At 35.3% G+C, this 16,648-nt stretch overlaps 1 protein-coding gene across 1 annotated transcript in view; it reads right to left on the bottom strand.

The window, feature by feature from the left end:
- LOC149770912 (uncharacterized) overlaps positions 1-15,398 on the bottom strand; it is a 134,054-nt gene extending 118,656 nt beyond the window's left edge. The window contains exons 1-2 of the mRNA XM_089948990.1: positions 15,270-15,398; positions 9,233-10,297 (exon numbers count right to left, since the gene is read on the bottom strand). Coding sequence (XP_089805116.1) covers positions 9,233-10,297; positions 15,270-15,306 — 1,102 coding nt within the window. The 5' untranslated portion in view covers positions 15,307-15,398. The remainder of the gene's footprint in view (positions 1-9,232; positions 10,298-15,269) is intronic.
- Positions 15,399-16,648: the final 1,250 nt, after the last annotated feature.

The following is a 16,648-nucleotide window of genomic DNA, read 5'->3' on the forward strand; positions in this document are numbered from 1 at the left end:
GCATAACTGAGCCAGTGCTATCTCGTCGATGGAAATAGGGGTAGGAAAAATGATACTGAATTCGGGTTTAGTTGAGCTAGCTGATATCATCGTTGTTTTTGTCACCGTCGTGTTCGTCGCGATCTGCTGCAGTAACTCGGTCATTATTTATATTGATGTCTTTAATCGCTTGATTATAAATCTTAGATATCAGCGCGAATTCTGCGTCGGATATAACGCCGTCATTGAGACTTTCTGACAGCAGCAAAGATAATTTAGAGTACGCTGCTGTTGCTGTGTTTAGTTTATCTTTATACGCGATTAATTTTGTGTTAGTACACGAGGATATTTTTTTCGTTATGATACCGAATACACCAGCTAGCGTGGTGGTTGTAGAAACAATCACCGTGATAACTATGGGAGCGGTCATCGTTAACGCGGATAGGATTATTCCAACGCCGGTTATGACCGCTGAGACAGAATAAACAGCAACGTCGATGATGACTAATCTGCGTTGGCATTTTTTTATTTTTACCTGATAGACGTCGATGATACTTTTCAGCGACATTTGCCATGCACGAGTTTGACTGTACCTGTATTCCATTATATCTATCTGCCAAAAACTAAATGAAGAAGGCATCTCAGCGAGAAATTCTATAGACCACCATATAGATATCTCTGGTGGTGCTGGTTTATTAGCGTCAGCGAATTCGAATTTAATTGTCTCTTCGATATTTTTATCTAACAAAATATTTAGCGTACCGAGAAATCTATCTGAGTGGTGTCGCCATTTATATTTTTCACAGGTGATTCTAAATCTCTCTGAGGAAAAATGATTTATTCTGTACGCGCCAGTGACAGGTGCTGTATACCTGAGAGTATTTGATGCACTCGTCCATTTTAATACTCCTGATGCAATGATAGGAGGTAGATTGATTAATAAATCCTTCATTGCTTATGGGATCTTGTTAAAATCAATTTTACCATCAACAGAGATATTAATTGCAGCGAGTTTTCTATTGATTTTATCAATATCATCTACGCCAGCTTTTTGAATCATTTGAGTGGATATGAGCTCGATGTATCCGCTATTTCTCTCAGCGGCGTTAGTATTTTTCCTGGTGTCTTCTTTAACAACGTTAAAATCAACCAAATGAGCGTCGTATTCGTTTCGTTTGATTATATCACCTATCTTTACGTTGCTCGTCTTTAGTTTTCCATATTCATCCTGAAAAATAGCAACCTCACCAGGATCTGCTTCCGCCAGCGATAAAATATTGTTAACGTCGTCCTTCGTAGCGTATCTCGATAAATCACCGGTATCGAATTTTTCTCTTTCTAGTATTTTTCTTATCGTTCTTGTTAACAGGGATCTACCGTAGATGTGAACCATTATATTGTTGTCGTTGATCTAATTTATTTGACGTGTACTCGTGTACTGTTTTATGATACTTTTTTTTATCTGGATATCGCTGATAGAATGTTGATTGCTTCATCGCCACAAATCGGAGGATCGGTCAGTATTTGTGTTGGTAGTGTGGAGTACCACGTTGGAGTATTTAGCTGAGCTACATATCTTAAAAACTCTACAGGTGGGGCTAACCCGTATGAGTCAGCATAGATAATCTCGCGCGGATTTATCGCGTACGCTACCCAATGAGTACCTGGTCCGGTACTGTTGTTGAGATTTATAATCCCTGTTTCGTATTTATCTGGACGAGGCGGTAATTGATCTTTCATAAACACTCCTCTGAAAAATTTTATTTTTTGCTTTTTTGCAGCATTAATTAGATCGTAATTCGACATCGGTGTTATCTTCTGTACCACGATGCAGGGGTTCCTGGCAGAGGAACTCCCCTCCCGTAGTACCATGGGGGTGTTCCTGGCAATCGGAGTCCTCGTCCTTTTTTTTATTGTATCTGCCACCGGTGATTTTTTTTGCGACCCACTTAGCTCCTTCTTTAGCGGCGAAACCAGCTGCACCTAACGCCGCAGCCATTGCCGCAACCGGTGCATCAGCAGCTAATAATGCTGGTATCGCAGCTAATAGCGGGAAAATACCACCTACCTTAATCATATCTTTTATAGCGCCCGGAGATAGCGCAATTTGCACTCCGGTGTTAGATGATTTAGCTTTATTAAGATGTTTTTGTTGTGTTTTTGTTATCGATAGTTTATTTGGACCACCTTGAATCTGATCGTGTTTCAACGTCAATTTTGTCCCACATTTTTTTGTTAATTCTGATTGCAGCTTTTTTATCTGACCCTGAGTCAGAGTCACACTAACGTGTTCATACGGCATTTATAAAATTTACATTGAATCTAAATCACATTTTTTCTACAGGAGCGTCGATGATCCTCATTTTGCCATCGATACCCTCGAGAATCGTGGTTCTATCGCTGAGTATAACAGCAATGGCTCTGTATTGGGTAACCACACTAGATTGAGCTGCATCGAGTGGACCGACTCTGGCTTTAAAATGAATATCAATGACGGATTGCTTTATCAAATCCATGTGTTCCAGTGAAAAATAATAGATCGGATAGTATTTTCTGAAATCCAACTGAGATATTTGCAATCCAGTATCAATATTTTGATCTCGACCCATGTAGCTCCACAAACGATGATAACCACGTGCTACTGATCCTTCTGCGTAATTTAGCTGAATCTCTTCAATTGGTTCTTGATGTCCGTTTATCCTCAGTGATACATCGCTGACATTAAAATGATCGAAGATCATATGAGTTTGAGTCTGATCACCTACTCGACCAGCTTGTTGAAGAACCACAAAGATATGTCTTGGTGCAGATACACCCTGCTGTGATGCTATATGCCAAGTAAAATTGCCCTTGACGTTATTCTGGATGCTATCTGTGTACGTCGTCAGCCACGACATGACACCTTGATTTGCCACCTTGATTCATAAACGATAACAGATTTCTTTCTTCTTCTATCGATGGTGTCATCGAGGGCATCCACAACGTTAGTTTTTCTAATACAACCTTGCCAGGATCACCTGCTCCTCTCCAGATAGCATCGTTGCTGTCGCCTTTTCGATAAAAGACAACAGTGTGTTTAGCTCCGAACATGACTTTTCTAAAATCTCTGCAGAATCCGAATATATGCGACAGCGGGATAGCACATGAGAATTTTTTATTGTTACCCTCTAACGTAGTGGTGCGAATGTGAAATCCAAGATTGTACCCTTCGTTTTCGGTTATGATCATATTCTCAACATCAGCATCGGTATTATCTTGTTTTTTTTGGTCGTCTCACGAGAAAATGTTTATCCTCAGCAGTATTTGAATTATCCTTGGTAACCATCATGCTAGGACCAGCCGATCTAGTGAAATCATCTGAATATCTCGCCAGGCCTATGATCGTGGTTGCAACATCAACGTTGTCACTGATTGTTTCGATTTCTCTACCATCGATCATGTACGCGGCACTCTTGAATAGCGCCATAATACCGTTATTGACTAATCCAACTTTTGACGTTATCAGCGTAGTTAGTATCGTCGTTTTTCACAATCTTGCCAACAACCTCAATAAATGCCTCGCACAGTAGAAAATATCTTGTTGTATCTTGTACTTGTAATTCAATTCTACTGGGACTATTTGGTGTTATCGCGTCGTATGAGTAATACTGGTAGTCTCGCACTGAGTTGTCTCTCTCTGCTGGTTCATCCAATTTGAAAGCTTCATTAGATACACGCGAGAACATGCTTTTATAAAATATCTTTATCGTCTAAAACGAAGACGTCCTCCGAATGCAGAGGTACTGATTTCCTGCCGTGGTTGTTGTAACGCCAGCGACGCTAGTTTTTTATTAGCTGCTTCATTTATAATCTTGCTGACATTGCCAGGCATCTCAGCAGTAACAGGTAATCTATCCGCAGGTTTTGGTTTTCCTTTTACCAATCGCACTATTCTATCTTTGATGGCGTCGTATGCTTTACTGGTAGCATCACCAACGGTACCTATGACCTTGTCGCGAACGACTCCTATGATTTTTGACAATAGTTGCTTAGCTAACGGACCAACCTTAGGAGCTATTCGAGTGAAAAATTTAATTATTGAATCACCTATCCCCGATCCGTATTTGTGTTTATACACAGGTAACCTTGAATTCATAATATGAGCCTGTATTGCTCTCTGATGACTCTTATGCGCGATCATTTTATTTTATAATCCAATTATTCAATCACTGTGATGATCATCTATGAGCTCATCAATAAGATCGCGATAGATAGATACATCGATGATTTTTCCCTGAAACAATCTTCGACATATATCTGTTGCTTCATTGACTATCTCGTGTGAATTATTCCCAGCTCGTTTTCCTCCAAAAAGAACCTCAAGCCGAGATACATCGTTAACAACGCTATCGGGACAGATGGTATAACCGCTACCTGTTTTTGGACCGCTTCAAAACGATGCAAGAAATCCTGGGTTTTTTTCTTCTTTTTTCTTATTTTTTATCATGATGTAAATTTCATCTCTAAAATTGTCGTATTCTTCATCTTCGAGATTAACATCTTCTCCCTTGCTGGCAAAAATACAACAGAGAAATCCAATCATCAAGAGTTTGACGTGTGTTGTGATATTCTTTTCTCAAGTAATTATTCCTCTTTTTGTATTCATACGCAGCTAAACGCGCTAATTCATTTTCATCTCTCTTAATGTCAGCTAAAACATCGTGAGTAAAATATTTGTATGCAGGTTCACCGCTCATCCTTGATTCATCCTCTGGGATACCTAATTCTTCTTCCTCTGGACGCGATTTTTCCTCTTCTACCTCTTTAACAAATTTCTTGTAATCTGAGTCATTCAGATTATGTTTTTTTTCCTTATAAAAAGCAAAATATAACGCTGGAGTCCAATCAGATTCTTTCACACGATCAACATAATCCGATAGCAGATACTTGTTTCTTTCATCGTAATCATGTGCAGCAATCTCGGTGATTCTTTTACGATGCACGAAAAATTTGGTGATAGCCTCCGGTTTGAACATCCATGCGGCGGTTTTGAGTGTAATTTCGGATGATTTTAATCCTCTGTAAAATTTTTAAAAATCTGGATCTTTATCTTTAATCGGTGATCTTTTGGAAGCAAAATACACAAGCGAAACCCATTCTGATATTGGAATGTTTACTCCAGCATGTTCTTTTTTCAGGTATTTATCTCTATCAGCATATTCGTTAATCACCTTGATCATTTTACTCTCATCTTTGATATCTTGGAGAACATTTTTCTTGAATAAGGTATGCGGCATAAATTCTGGTCCCTCTGCAGGTAGAGGTTTCTCTGCAGGTTGAGGTGGTTGCGCAAGTTGAGGCAGTCGTCTAGGTTGTTTTCCTAAACCTTTTATCGCATCGAGATACATATTATACCCAGGATCCTTACCGCTGACTCGATCTACGTTATAACGAACGTAATAAATCCACCTGTACCAGACTGTGCGATCAAGAACGTAATCAACATACTCAGGCTTCAACATATTTTTTTTTTTGATCAAATGAAGCAGCAGCAAAATTAGCAAGAGTATTGATATCTGCTATCGCTTTTATTCTTGCTGCGCTATCATCGGTAAATTTGTCAACGGCACGGATCTTAGCGGTGGTTTGTTTTTCAATTCTTTCAGCAAAGGTAGAATCCCTTCTTTTACTGCCTCTTTTGCTGCCTCAGGATCTTTTATGTCGCCAATGAAGGCTTTTTCGGTTGCTTTGGTCACTGGTTTGAATAATTCCTGTGTTGTCTCAGCAAATCCTTCCTTTGCTCTCTTAATGGCTTGTATTTTCTTTTTGACTTCCTTTTGTACTGGCAAATAATCTTCTATTGCTTTTAGTCTCTCTTGTGCTATTTTCGAACTGAGTGATTCTCCAACATCCATGTTATTTTATTTTCATTTTGTATCTTGAAATTAAAATCTTAAAAATCCATTTAGACACGACACCAGCAGGGAGGGCACCTACCAGCAGTCGGTCGTCAAAATGTAATCAGAGATCAATAAGAAATCATGAACAGTTTATTCTGCAGCTAGATCTTCGAACCAAGATTTTATTTTCGGATTGAGGGTCAATAATGATGTAACTCTTCCAGGAAGTATCTATTCGGTAAATAGAACCTTTCTCCGGATTAGATTTCTGTGGAAGGTTTTATTTTTGTCGGCACCCCTAGGTCTGTTCGCCCTTCCTGCTGCTGTATGTAAATGACAATTTACTAATGTGTCCACTATTCTGAAATAATAGCATACTTATATATGAGTTAGTCCTTGGCGCCATAATAAAATGGCATTTTGAGATTTTCATACCTTTAAATAGTTTGGGGTCTTTAATCTTTGGAAAAGTGATTGTTGGGGCAATGTGTTCAAGGTCACATCAGATGTAATGAAGTTACAACTACAGTAAACTTTGAGCAGACAATCAACACAATGATATCATGTAAAATATACTATTTGTCTGGAGTATCTTCACAGTAATGCAAATGGCCTGTTTAGAAGATAGACTACAAAAATCAGCATCCAAGCTGAATTTTGTTTTTTGCTATTTCATGCATTTCCCAGATATCCCCATCTTAGTATAGTCAGAGTCATCCTATCAACGCAGACTCACATTAACACCTCAAAAAGAATAGCTGTTATGGCACAGTCTCTATAAATTCTATATGAGAAAACTAATCAGCCTCATTAAAATATTCACACTGACATCAGGGGAAAGACAAGAAACAAGGATTCCCCTGGAGACAGGGGTTCGTATACCCAAGTCAATCAGCTGAACTTTAATACCCATCTGCAAAATCAGAAAATTTGGTAGACTGACTTGAGTATATAAACCAGTCTCATCCCATAGCTCTGAAAAAGGTACATGGTAGATCTATACATAAAATTTGTGAACAGAAACCACCTTTGTTCTTGCAGTCAGTAATGCATTGGGCTATTTTTTTCCACTATCAAATAGGCTTTTCATAAAAGATGGTCAATCAAACAGAGAAATTGTTGAAACTTGTGTTGTTTTCAATTTTTTAATTTTCTGTCACTAGATTGACCAATCAATCAATAGATAGATAGATAGATAGATAGATAGATAGATAGATAGATAGATAGATAGATAGGTTTAGTTGCAGTAGAAGGCTTAAAGAATTCAAATAGGTTAATCACTACCAAACATGAATTTAATGGATCTAAAAACATTTTTAAAACTGCAAATGAGAACAAGATCCTGCTAGGACTACATGTACAAAGTTTGGTCAAGAAACATTAAAATATGCCACTGCCATTGTAAAATTGTGCTTAAAAATCTGACCCTGTCTAATTTATATTGTGTGATTGACCTTTGTCCATGATTGAGGAGAGACTTTTAGCCTATCTAACTATTGTCATCGAATGCCAACCTGATGTTTGTCAAGGTAAATAAGAGGTAAACAAGATGTTTACTAAAATTTAAGTTATAGGCCTGAATTTGCTTACAAATTGTGAATTTTTCCATTAGAAATCATTAGATTTCCAGAAAATACTCTTGCATCATGGCTCAGGTGACAGTCTGTATATAAAAGAGACTAGGTAAACAATTATTCATTCTTTTTCTATATGTCTATGTGAGTTTATAATCAGAGGTTTTAGTTGTGTTCAAATTTAATTTGAGAGGAATCATTTAGAATTAAAAAGTACCCAATGATATTTTGGACTAAAACACTACTTTTAGATTATTGTGAATTCATTCAAAGGCATTCTGTAATAAGTCATTGTGATACATCAATACTACTGGTACATCAGCACATTCATGATTACTGGAATTCATTCAGAACTTTCTATACTTCTGGACTTGTGATAGAACATTTGGAATTATTTGAGATTTAGTTCACAATACTGTAGGTGTCTTGAATTTTCACTTTTTATTCTAGGGAAATAATTTATCGGTTGAATTTTGCTAAATGTGTTGGTTTTGCTTCTTTCTGTTACTTAGTTCAAGACCACAGATGCATAACAACCCCTACAGTGATTGGTTACCACATAAGCAAATTATGTACCAAGTTTGACAAACTGCCAACCAGTGGTTTAGAAAGAGGTACAGGCAAAAAATATTACTATTTTAACTCTTCTGACCTTGATCTTTCACCTCTGCAGTTAAGAATCAATATGGAGGAGACTACCTAACCTATTAAGTTTGATGAAAACTGAATCCAAGAAACTTAACTTATTAAACAGAAACCAACAGACAATATTACAATGTTACCTCCAATGACTTTGTGCTTTCACGCCTTGACATCACAATCAACAGGGAGCAGGCCCTGCCCAAGTGACTCTACTAATGAAGTTGTATGAAAATTACATTATACAGACTAGACTGACTAACTGTGCCAAAATGAAAATCATATTCAGATTCAGTGACCTTGAACCTAACTACAAAATGGCTAGGATACCATGTTTATCCCTTAGATTGCATAGTGAAACATGGAAAATCACACACAAGAATGAAACATGGTCAGACATAGACCAAACCATCCATAAAAGAAGAATGATCACTGAACCTAACACCCTGATGCAACCATAGAATGTAGTTTAACATGGACTATTTAGCTAACAAAACAAAGAGTCAGGGCTGGTCAAACATGGACCAACCTACCCAATAAACATCAACAATCATGCAACACACCAAATAATTAAAAGAGGTTTCTGCCTCTACCCAAGGGTAAACCACATATAATGTTTAAGAAAAATGACCACAGAAAATAAAAGTTACACTCAAGAAACAACCTTCTTCAACTCTCCAATCGACATATTTTCTGCTGTATCTCCCACCTCATACCCATCAAGACTGCTGGTCTCAGAAAAAAACAGAAGGGGTGAGAGGTGAGAGGGATACTTATTATCCAATAACATCTTGAATAACTTGTTGAATGCACTTCCTTTAAGAAATTTCTTAGAAAAGACATAAAACTCTTTTAGATTAAAGTGTTATATATGTAATAATTCACTACCACAAAAGACAAAGATGCAAGATGAAAACTATTCTATACATGTACAATCATCTGAAAATCATATGAAAAGTCAGTGTTTCCCTTTGCCTTCATTTGTGCATGAGAGACCCCCACATTTTAATCTGACCTCCAGATGTGACATCATTGTTTTTTGTTTTTTTTAAACTCAATCTGACCCCCAGTTGTGTCACCAAGGGGATTTGCTAATCTCAATCTTGCACCCTTAGGGGATACACCAGAAAAGTATTCCTTATATTTTGAGTATTTCATTACCTGAGGTTGTCTCAGTTGCTGCTGCAGATGATGAACTGATATTGCTGACATTTCCTTTTGATGTACTTCCTGTACAACCAAAATTTTCAACTGTGTCTATTCCTTCCATCTCACAAATCTCTTCCACCAATGTCTCTTTCTTGTGTGTCTTTCCTGTTTTTCCCAAGCTCGTAGATCTTCCCTTTGACTGAATTACCTCTTCCTTGCTAGATTGACTTTTGTCTTCTTTTGTTTCATCAGTATTTCCAGATATGTTATTGGTCTCTCCTCTACTAGATTCCCCACTGAATCCTTGTACAGGGTCTCCAGTTTGTGTCTGATCAATGTTTGTATCTATTTCAGCATCAAACCCCTTAACAGTATTGCCTCCAGAAGATATGGTTGCACCAGTTCTGGCCTTGCCTTCTGTCTCATCAATTGGTTTTTCCTCATTATCTTTTTCATATGTCTCACCTCTATTGATTTCAGTTCTCTTACCTGCCATTTTGTCCGTTTTTGTTACTATTCCACCCTCAGCTGCTCTCTGAGCTGTATCTACAGATGAATTTGTTATCCCTTCCATTGCAATAGATGAAGACTCTGCAATTGTATGACTGTCTAAAGACTCCTGGCACTCATTATGAGATGCATGTCTGCTGTTGGTATGTTTTTCATTTCTTTCCCCTGTACCATGCATAGATTTGGAATACTTGTGCAGTTTAATGTACTTCTTTGTTTGCATATTTTGTAGATGGAGTGAATCCAGACAACACTGCTTAAATTGATACCACACATTATCATGCATCATGCAATAAAATCCTTCAGAATATATGATTTGTGGTTTGGTGGCATATGCAAAAGGCAGAGCATAAGTTTTTCCTCCACCTATTTTAACCAGCCAAACCCCATTTCCTAGAAGATTCATTTTTTCTATTATAGGTGATTTATACATATTTTCATTCTCCTTATCTCTGGTGCTTGATTCTCTTACTGTACCATCCACTCTTTCTTCAGATGAAAGATGACTTTCAGTATCAGTTGGGTGGATAACTTCAGATGACTCCTCACAACAACATCTGGTAGGAACTGTAAAAAAAAGGACAAAATTCCACAGATCTACATAGTGTATTGAGTTGCATTAATTCTACAGTGATCTATGCTTTAATTGGAATATCTTATTTTGAAACAACATTGAAATGCAAAAATTTCAAGCCATACACTCTTCAATCAAATGCTTTCAATACTTTTAAAAACATTGCCTTAGACATTCTATTTTTGCCATGGCAGTGTTTGAAGCAACTATTTTTATTCTTTCATCCTGTAAAACACAATATATCAGCTCTTCAGTATCTACACGATCTCTTTAATTGACCAGAGCAGGGCAATACTTACAATCTGGATATCTACTGTTTCAAGAAAGTACAAAGGAAAGACTGCCAACACCAAAAATAGAACTCTTTAAAAGAATCTTTCAGTACTCATGTAGGGATACTATTTTTAAGGAAATCAAACATTCTCAAACTACACCTTCCTGAGTTGATTACTACTTTATGTCACAATTATAGCCCATGTGACAGATCTTACTACTCAATCTTTTAATATTTCAAAATACCTGTTCATATGACCTAACCCATCCAATGGGAAATAATTCAATTTTTCTATGAACCCACCTGACCTAACTCCTCCAATGGCAAATAATACCTATGTGAACAAGTATTTATAGATCCTATGCAATCTACACTATTAATATCTCAAAACAGAACCCATACCCATATACAAAATTTAGATATATACAATTACAACAATTTACAGTCATTTTTAAAATTTACATAAAATAATAAATATACATAACACTAGCTTGGTTTAGATTTTGCTGCTCCATGCTTATGGATGACTACAAGTCATGTGATCTACAAGCCATGCTTTCAAGGCATTCACTCAAACAAAGATACTAAAATAAAACAATTTATTTGGTCAAATTGAACTCTGATCCAAAGTTGCTTTTTGTGTGTGAATTAAGTTGATGAGTGGAACAAAACTATGTAGTCTGAGTTTCCTCTGACCTTTCCCACCCCATTTTAGATATTTTAAAAGTTAGGGGTTGGGGTCAGAGCCAAATGGCTATTGAAAAGTTGGAATTTGTTGCCACCTGGAGAAACCCAGATTTGTGAAGCATGGAGCATGTTTCAGCGATGTTTTTGTTGGTATCACATGACTACCAAGTAGACATGTGCTTTCTGCTTGATGCATCTGGTATTCTCCAGGTTTCTGCAATGGGTTTCTGGTCATTTTCTGAATAAATATGTTGAGAATTAAGTATGCATTAGTTTTTCTTACAAACAATAATATGTGACTTTAATTTAATAATTTTGAGTGGTTTTGTACAACAACATTAGAGAGGCATTTATTGTTGATATCATGAGACAATTGGATCTCTGATGTCATGGACATGTAAGTTGTGATCATTGTTTAGTCTTGTCACTAGCCATGCATATGGCAAGTACCAGGTCAAATTTCACCAACAATCCAATTTCATCTGTCTGTCAGTAGATTTATTATAAATCTAAAGTCTTAAACTAAGTGAAAGGAAAGAGTGAAATACAACAAGATTTGAAAAATTCACCAAATAATTTTATATCCCTTGAATACAAACTGAAAATTTAAGAAACACTTTTTGCAAATTAAATCCCAAATAGTCCAAAAAGTTATTTCAACAGTCCTCATGAATAAAGTTATAATTAAATTCCAGTGCTGTTTGAAATAAGACCAGCACTGAAGGTGTTGATGTGTCTGTGTTTGAATGCACTAATGTACCAGTGGCCTGAAAAGTGATGATGTGCCTGTGCTTGAATGTACTAATGTACCAGTGGCCTGAAGTGTGATGATGTGCCTGTGTTTGAATGTACTAATGTACCAGTGGCCTGAAGTGTGATGATGCATTAACAGTCTTCCAATTAAACACAAAAATATGATCCTAGATGTCCTTGTCTGTATTCACTATAATTCAAATTATTGTTTCTGTCAAAGAATATTTTGAAGACTACTCTGTATTCCAGTGAATAATGATTGGAATAAATAATTTCATCCAAATCAAAATCTGAACACAACAATAAGACAGATTCTGCCCAAAGATGTTAAAGCTAGAAGAATAATTTTTCAGGTTAACAAGATTATAAGCTCTCTACCTGACCTAGGTCATAATTAGTATTTGTGGAAATATTATAACTTAATGCAAGTTTCCATTCTACAACATTCCAAGTTGTTTACAAGATAAACCTGTTACTAAAATTATAATAAGTATGTAGTAAACATCAGGTAGTCTAGGTATTTTTATGAGGAATACCAATGTCCTAGAGCCAGACATAAAATAAACATGTTTATCTCTAATGATAATGACCTGAATATTTAACCCACACTCCTATAGAAATATTAACTACCAGTATGTATTACTTATTGACATAATAAATACAACACCAGTGACAGGAAAACAATGAATTTGAATTTGGACAAGGTCAAGTCTAAAAATCAGTTAAACATAATACATAACAATGAAGACAAAAAATCTAAAAAAATACAATTCAATAGGTACATAATATATGAATGACATAACAAATGGTACACTCACAATTGCTGAGAAAATAAATCATCTTCCTATTGATTTCATGCAGATATGACCCATTGTAAGGGTATTTAATTTGCTAGGCCCACTAGTAAGCAGCTACCTTATGCTGCTACCATGAGGTGGCAATGAATTCCAGATTTTCAATAGGCAATTAGCTCTGACCCTACACCCCAACATTAATGTCAAAATATCAAAACTGGGGTGGGAAAGGTCAGAGAAAAGTAAGACTAAGGACTACACCACTGTCATGGTGTTGATTTGTGATGCCATTTATTATCAATACAGCTCCTGTACAAGTCAGAAATGCATTCATTATTTCCACATAATTTTCTCTGAATTTATGCAAAAGATAAATAATACATAGAAGATATTGGCTGATTAGCATATGTACTGGTAAAATCTGACCTTGTACAAACTTGTCTGTCTTTGCTGGTACAAAGTTAACTGGCATTGTGCAACCATAGCAGAATCTCAGCTGTAGTGCATGTGCATAAGTCCTGCAAATTCCCATTATGATTAACTATTGCTAATCTTTACAAGGAGATGTTACATATATACATATTCAGTTTGTACTGTCTATTTATGTTTTGTTAAAAAAACGCAAAACACACATAATAACTAAATGAGAACTCTTTTGAAAGGGCTTCACAGCAGTTGCCAAGTATGTCATTTGTCTTTTGAGTGAATCTCTAATGCTGGAGATAAATGAGGTCTTTGCCTACATCCTTAATAAGTGAATATTGTTTTCCAGATTTGATTGTCATTGTAAACAGTTTGTGTTGTTTGTCGATGATTTTAATGTTACCATTTCATAAAACCCACATCAGGTCATCTGTTCACTGTGGTGCAGGCTTGTTATGTCCTTTGTTTATCAAATTAATCTCTTTATGTTGTCCACTGGCTTTGTCTTTTTATACCGTTTCTGGATTCATTCATTCTGTCTTTGGATTTAATTCAATGGTATATATTTGATATTTTTAATATTTTTAATATTTAATTGCTTTTGTACATTTATATTCAATATTTTCATTTTCCCTGATCAAATCTACTAATTCATACACATGATGAGTGTCATCATAGTTAACTGTGCAGTTCTTATGTTATATCTGAAGTGAGTCTGAACTTTATGAACATGTCAGGCTAAGTTATGGATTGGATAAATAAATATTACATGGCATACTTTGCAATTCATATGCAAGCCTATATGTACACATGATCTTCACATAAAATTGTATATGTTTTATGATATCTGTATACCTTTATAGCTATACAAAATTACTTGATGAAATGATTACAATATTTTGACAAGAACTATAAATAACAATATATATATATATATATATATATATATATATATATATATATATATATATATATATATATATATATATATATATATATATATATATACAGCAATTGCAGGTATTTTCTGTTCTTAAACCAGCTGCATTTTGACCTTAATCTTGCACAAACCAGTTCCGTGAGTCTACCAGTCTTGTGAGACTGTTTTCTATTGAGGGAAGGGTTGTTTCACAAAACAGGTCTTACTGAAGTTCCAAAAGCAATACTGCCTAAAAGTTGTATTGCTATTGCATTGACACCATATTTCTCCCACTGGTATATTTAAATCTCTAATCATGACATATATAATAACATGGAGCATAGTATCACTGGATGAATTGCAATATTATATATTCAAAAGCAAAATTAAGAGTGCCATCAATAAATGGCCATAACTATTCTAAATGATAATGAAATTAAACTCAATGTAAAGCTGTATACCAAACTTGGTTTATTCACAATAAAGCTTAATAAAATTATGCTGCAGAAACCAAAGTTAAAAGGATGTGCATTCAGGGGGCTTAACTCATCCAATGATGTAATGTAATGTGAGGAATCCAAATCATACAGTCTTTATCAAGAAATTTGTAAAATACTGAACTAGACTGGTGTTTGTAAAACATGCATGCCCCAAATCCAGGCATGCAAACATAAAACTCCGAAACATTTTGAAAATTTTTAAAAAATTGTAAAATTGTAAGAAAACCCTTTAAGATCATCTGCATGTGAGAACAAACATATGTACTAAACTTAATTTTTTATATTACTGGTAAGCATAATTATGTGATTTCTTTGTAATTATTCCTTAATAATCCATAACTAAAATATTCACTTTTTGTCATCTTATTTGGTCATTTCCCCATTACAATGATGCTTATTTACAACACCTAAGGTCACCTATGGTGACCAGATTAATAGATAATGGTTGCTTAAATTTTTAAATGGCCAATAAAACTCAAAAGCACTTGGAGAACTGGCAAGGCAGATAAAAGCCAATTATTTTTTCCTTCTCAAAACTAAATTTAAAATCCCACAAAGTGCTGAAAGTGTTTTGTTGCACAATAAACTTCTTGAGCTCAAAGGTCCCACTCTTACCTTCACCAGTGTTAGAACCTGCTCCACTATCTGCCATGGTAAAGCTTCTGTCCTCTACCTTATCTTCACTAAGCAACTTCTATTACCATCATTTGGACCAGTATATCTGCAATATGGATTAAAAATTACCAGTTACAGGTAAAGTATTCACAACTTCCTGTATTTTAATATACTATGATTGAAAGTTATTGAATTTACTGGAAACCATACTGCATATGACAAAAAGATAAAACAATCTTCCATAATCAACCTTAATATACCACATATACATTATATGAAATTATACAAAATAAAAAGTTCACTGAAAATACACTGAAGTCAATATGAGATTATCCAACAAAGGACTGAGTACTGCACCTTGCTGACACTTGCTAAAACAACATATCCTCTGCCACATTGTGAACATTCACATTACTAACCCTTACCACTTTCTATTTTGGAAACAATATATCACACCTGCAAGTTACCTTCGACATGTCAATAATCTAAGATATATATTTTAAAAAAGTCATGATAAATTCATGTGTCATAACTATCCAATGTGGAAGGTGCTTGGGGATGAGTAATAAAAGTTCTATAAGCTACGATGTATTTTCCAAGATTCACCAAAATATGATTTAAAGCTATACAAATGTTTAAACAGGTTGATTCATATGCATATAATACTATACTTATATGAAAATAAATTTTATTAAATGATGATATGCTACATTATGTTATAAATTTTAATTGCCATAGAAGATTAGTTAATAAAAGGTAAGTTAAATTATAACATAAATATGTTATCCTATATAGGTGATTGTAAAAATTATACTGAATGGCAATAACAATAATTATATTTCTTAGAATTTTTAATATCTTGTAAACTCATTTTTATTAAATACCCATTTAATTTTACATGCCTGATCTCATATTCAATAAAAAAGCACTCACTTGATATTACTAATAAATACATCTTGACCTAGCAGTATTGACCCATTCAGTAGTTTATGTACAGTGCTAATGGATGGACAGACAGTGGACAAAGGACATTTGTTAAGTCTGGTCTATGATCAGTACAGCTAAAACTACTCATCATAAAACTCATCAGCAACCTTGTTTGGCTGAAACTTTACTGCCAATTATGTTGAAATCAAGAAAGAAATGTCAACACAAGCATGTACATAAGCCCATGGGTTGTCTGATAAATCAAATTCCCAAATCAATCTACTGTATTGGAGTCCTAAACTTCATGAGAGTGGCAAATACAAAATATTTTTTTATACCAGACAGCTTGTCTGTGTGGCTGAAGGTCAGGGACCACATATAATATTCCACCGCACCAATCACTCACCATAGTGTAAATCCTCTACTTTTCTCTTTGTTTTTATGAACTTTAA

This window comes from Sinohyriopsis cumingii, unplaced genomic scaffold, assembly GCF_028554795.1.
Source record: "Sinohyriopsis cumingii isolate HCF-2022 unplaced genomic scaffold, ASM2855479v2 utg002220l, whole genome shotgun sequence".
NCBI classification, from domain to species: Eukaryota; Metazoa; Mollusca; class Bivalvia; order Unionida; family Unionidae; genus Sinohyriopsis; species Sinohyriopsis cumingii.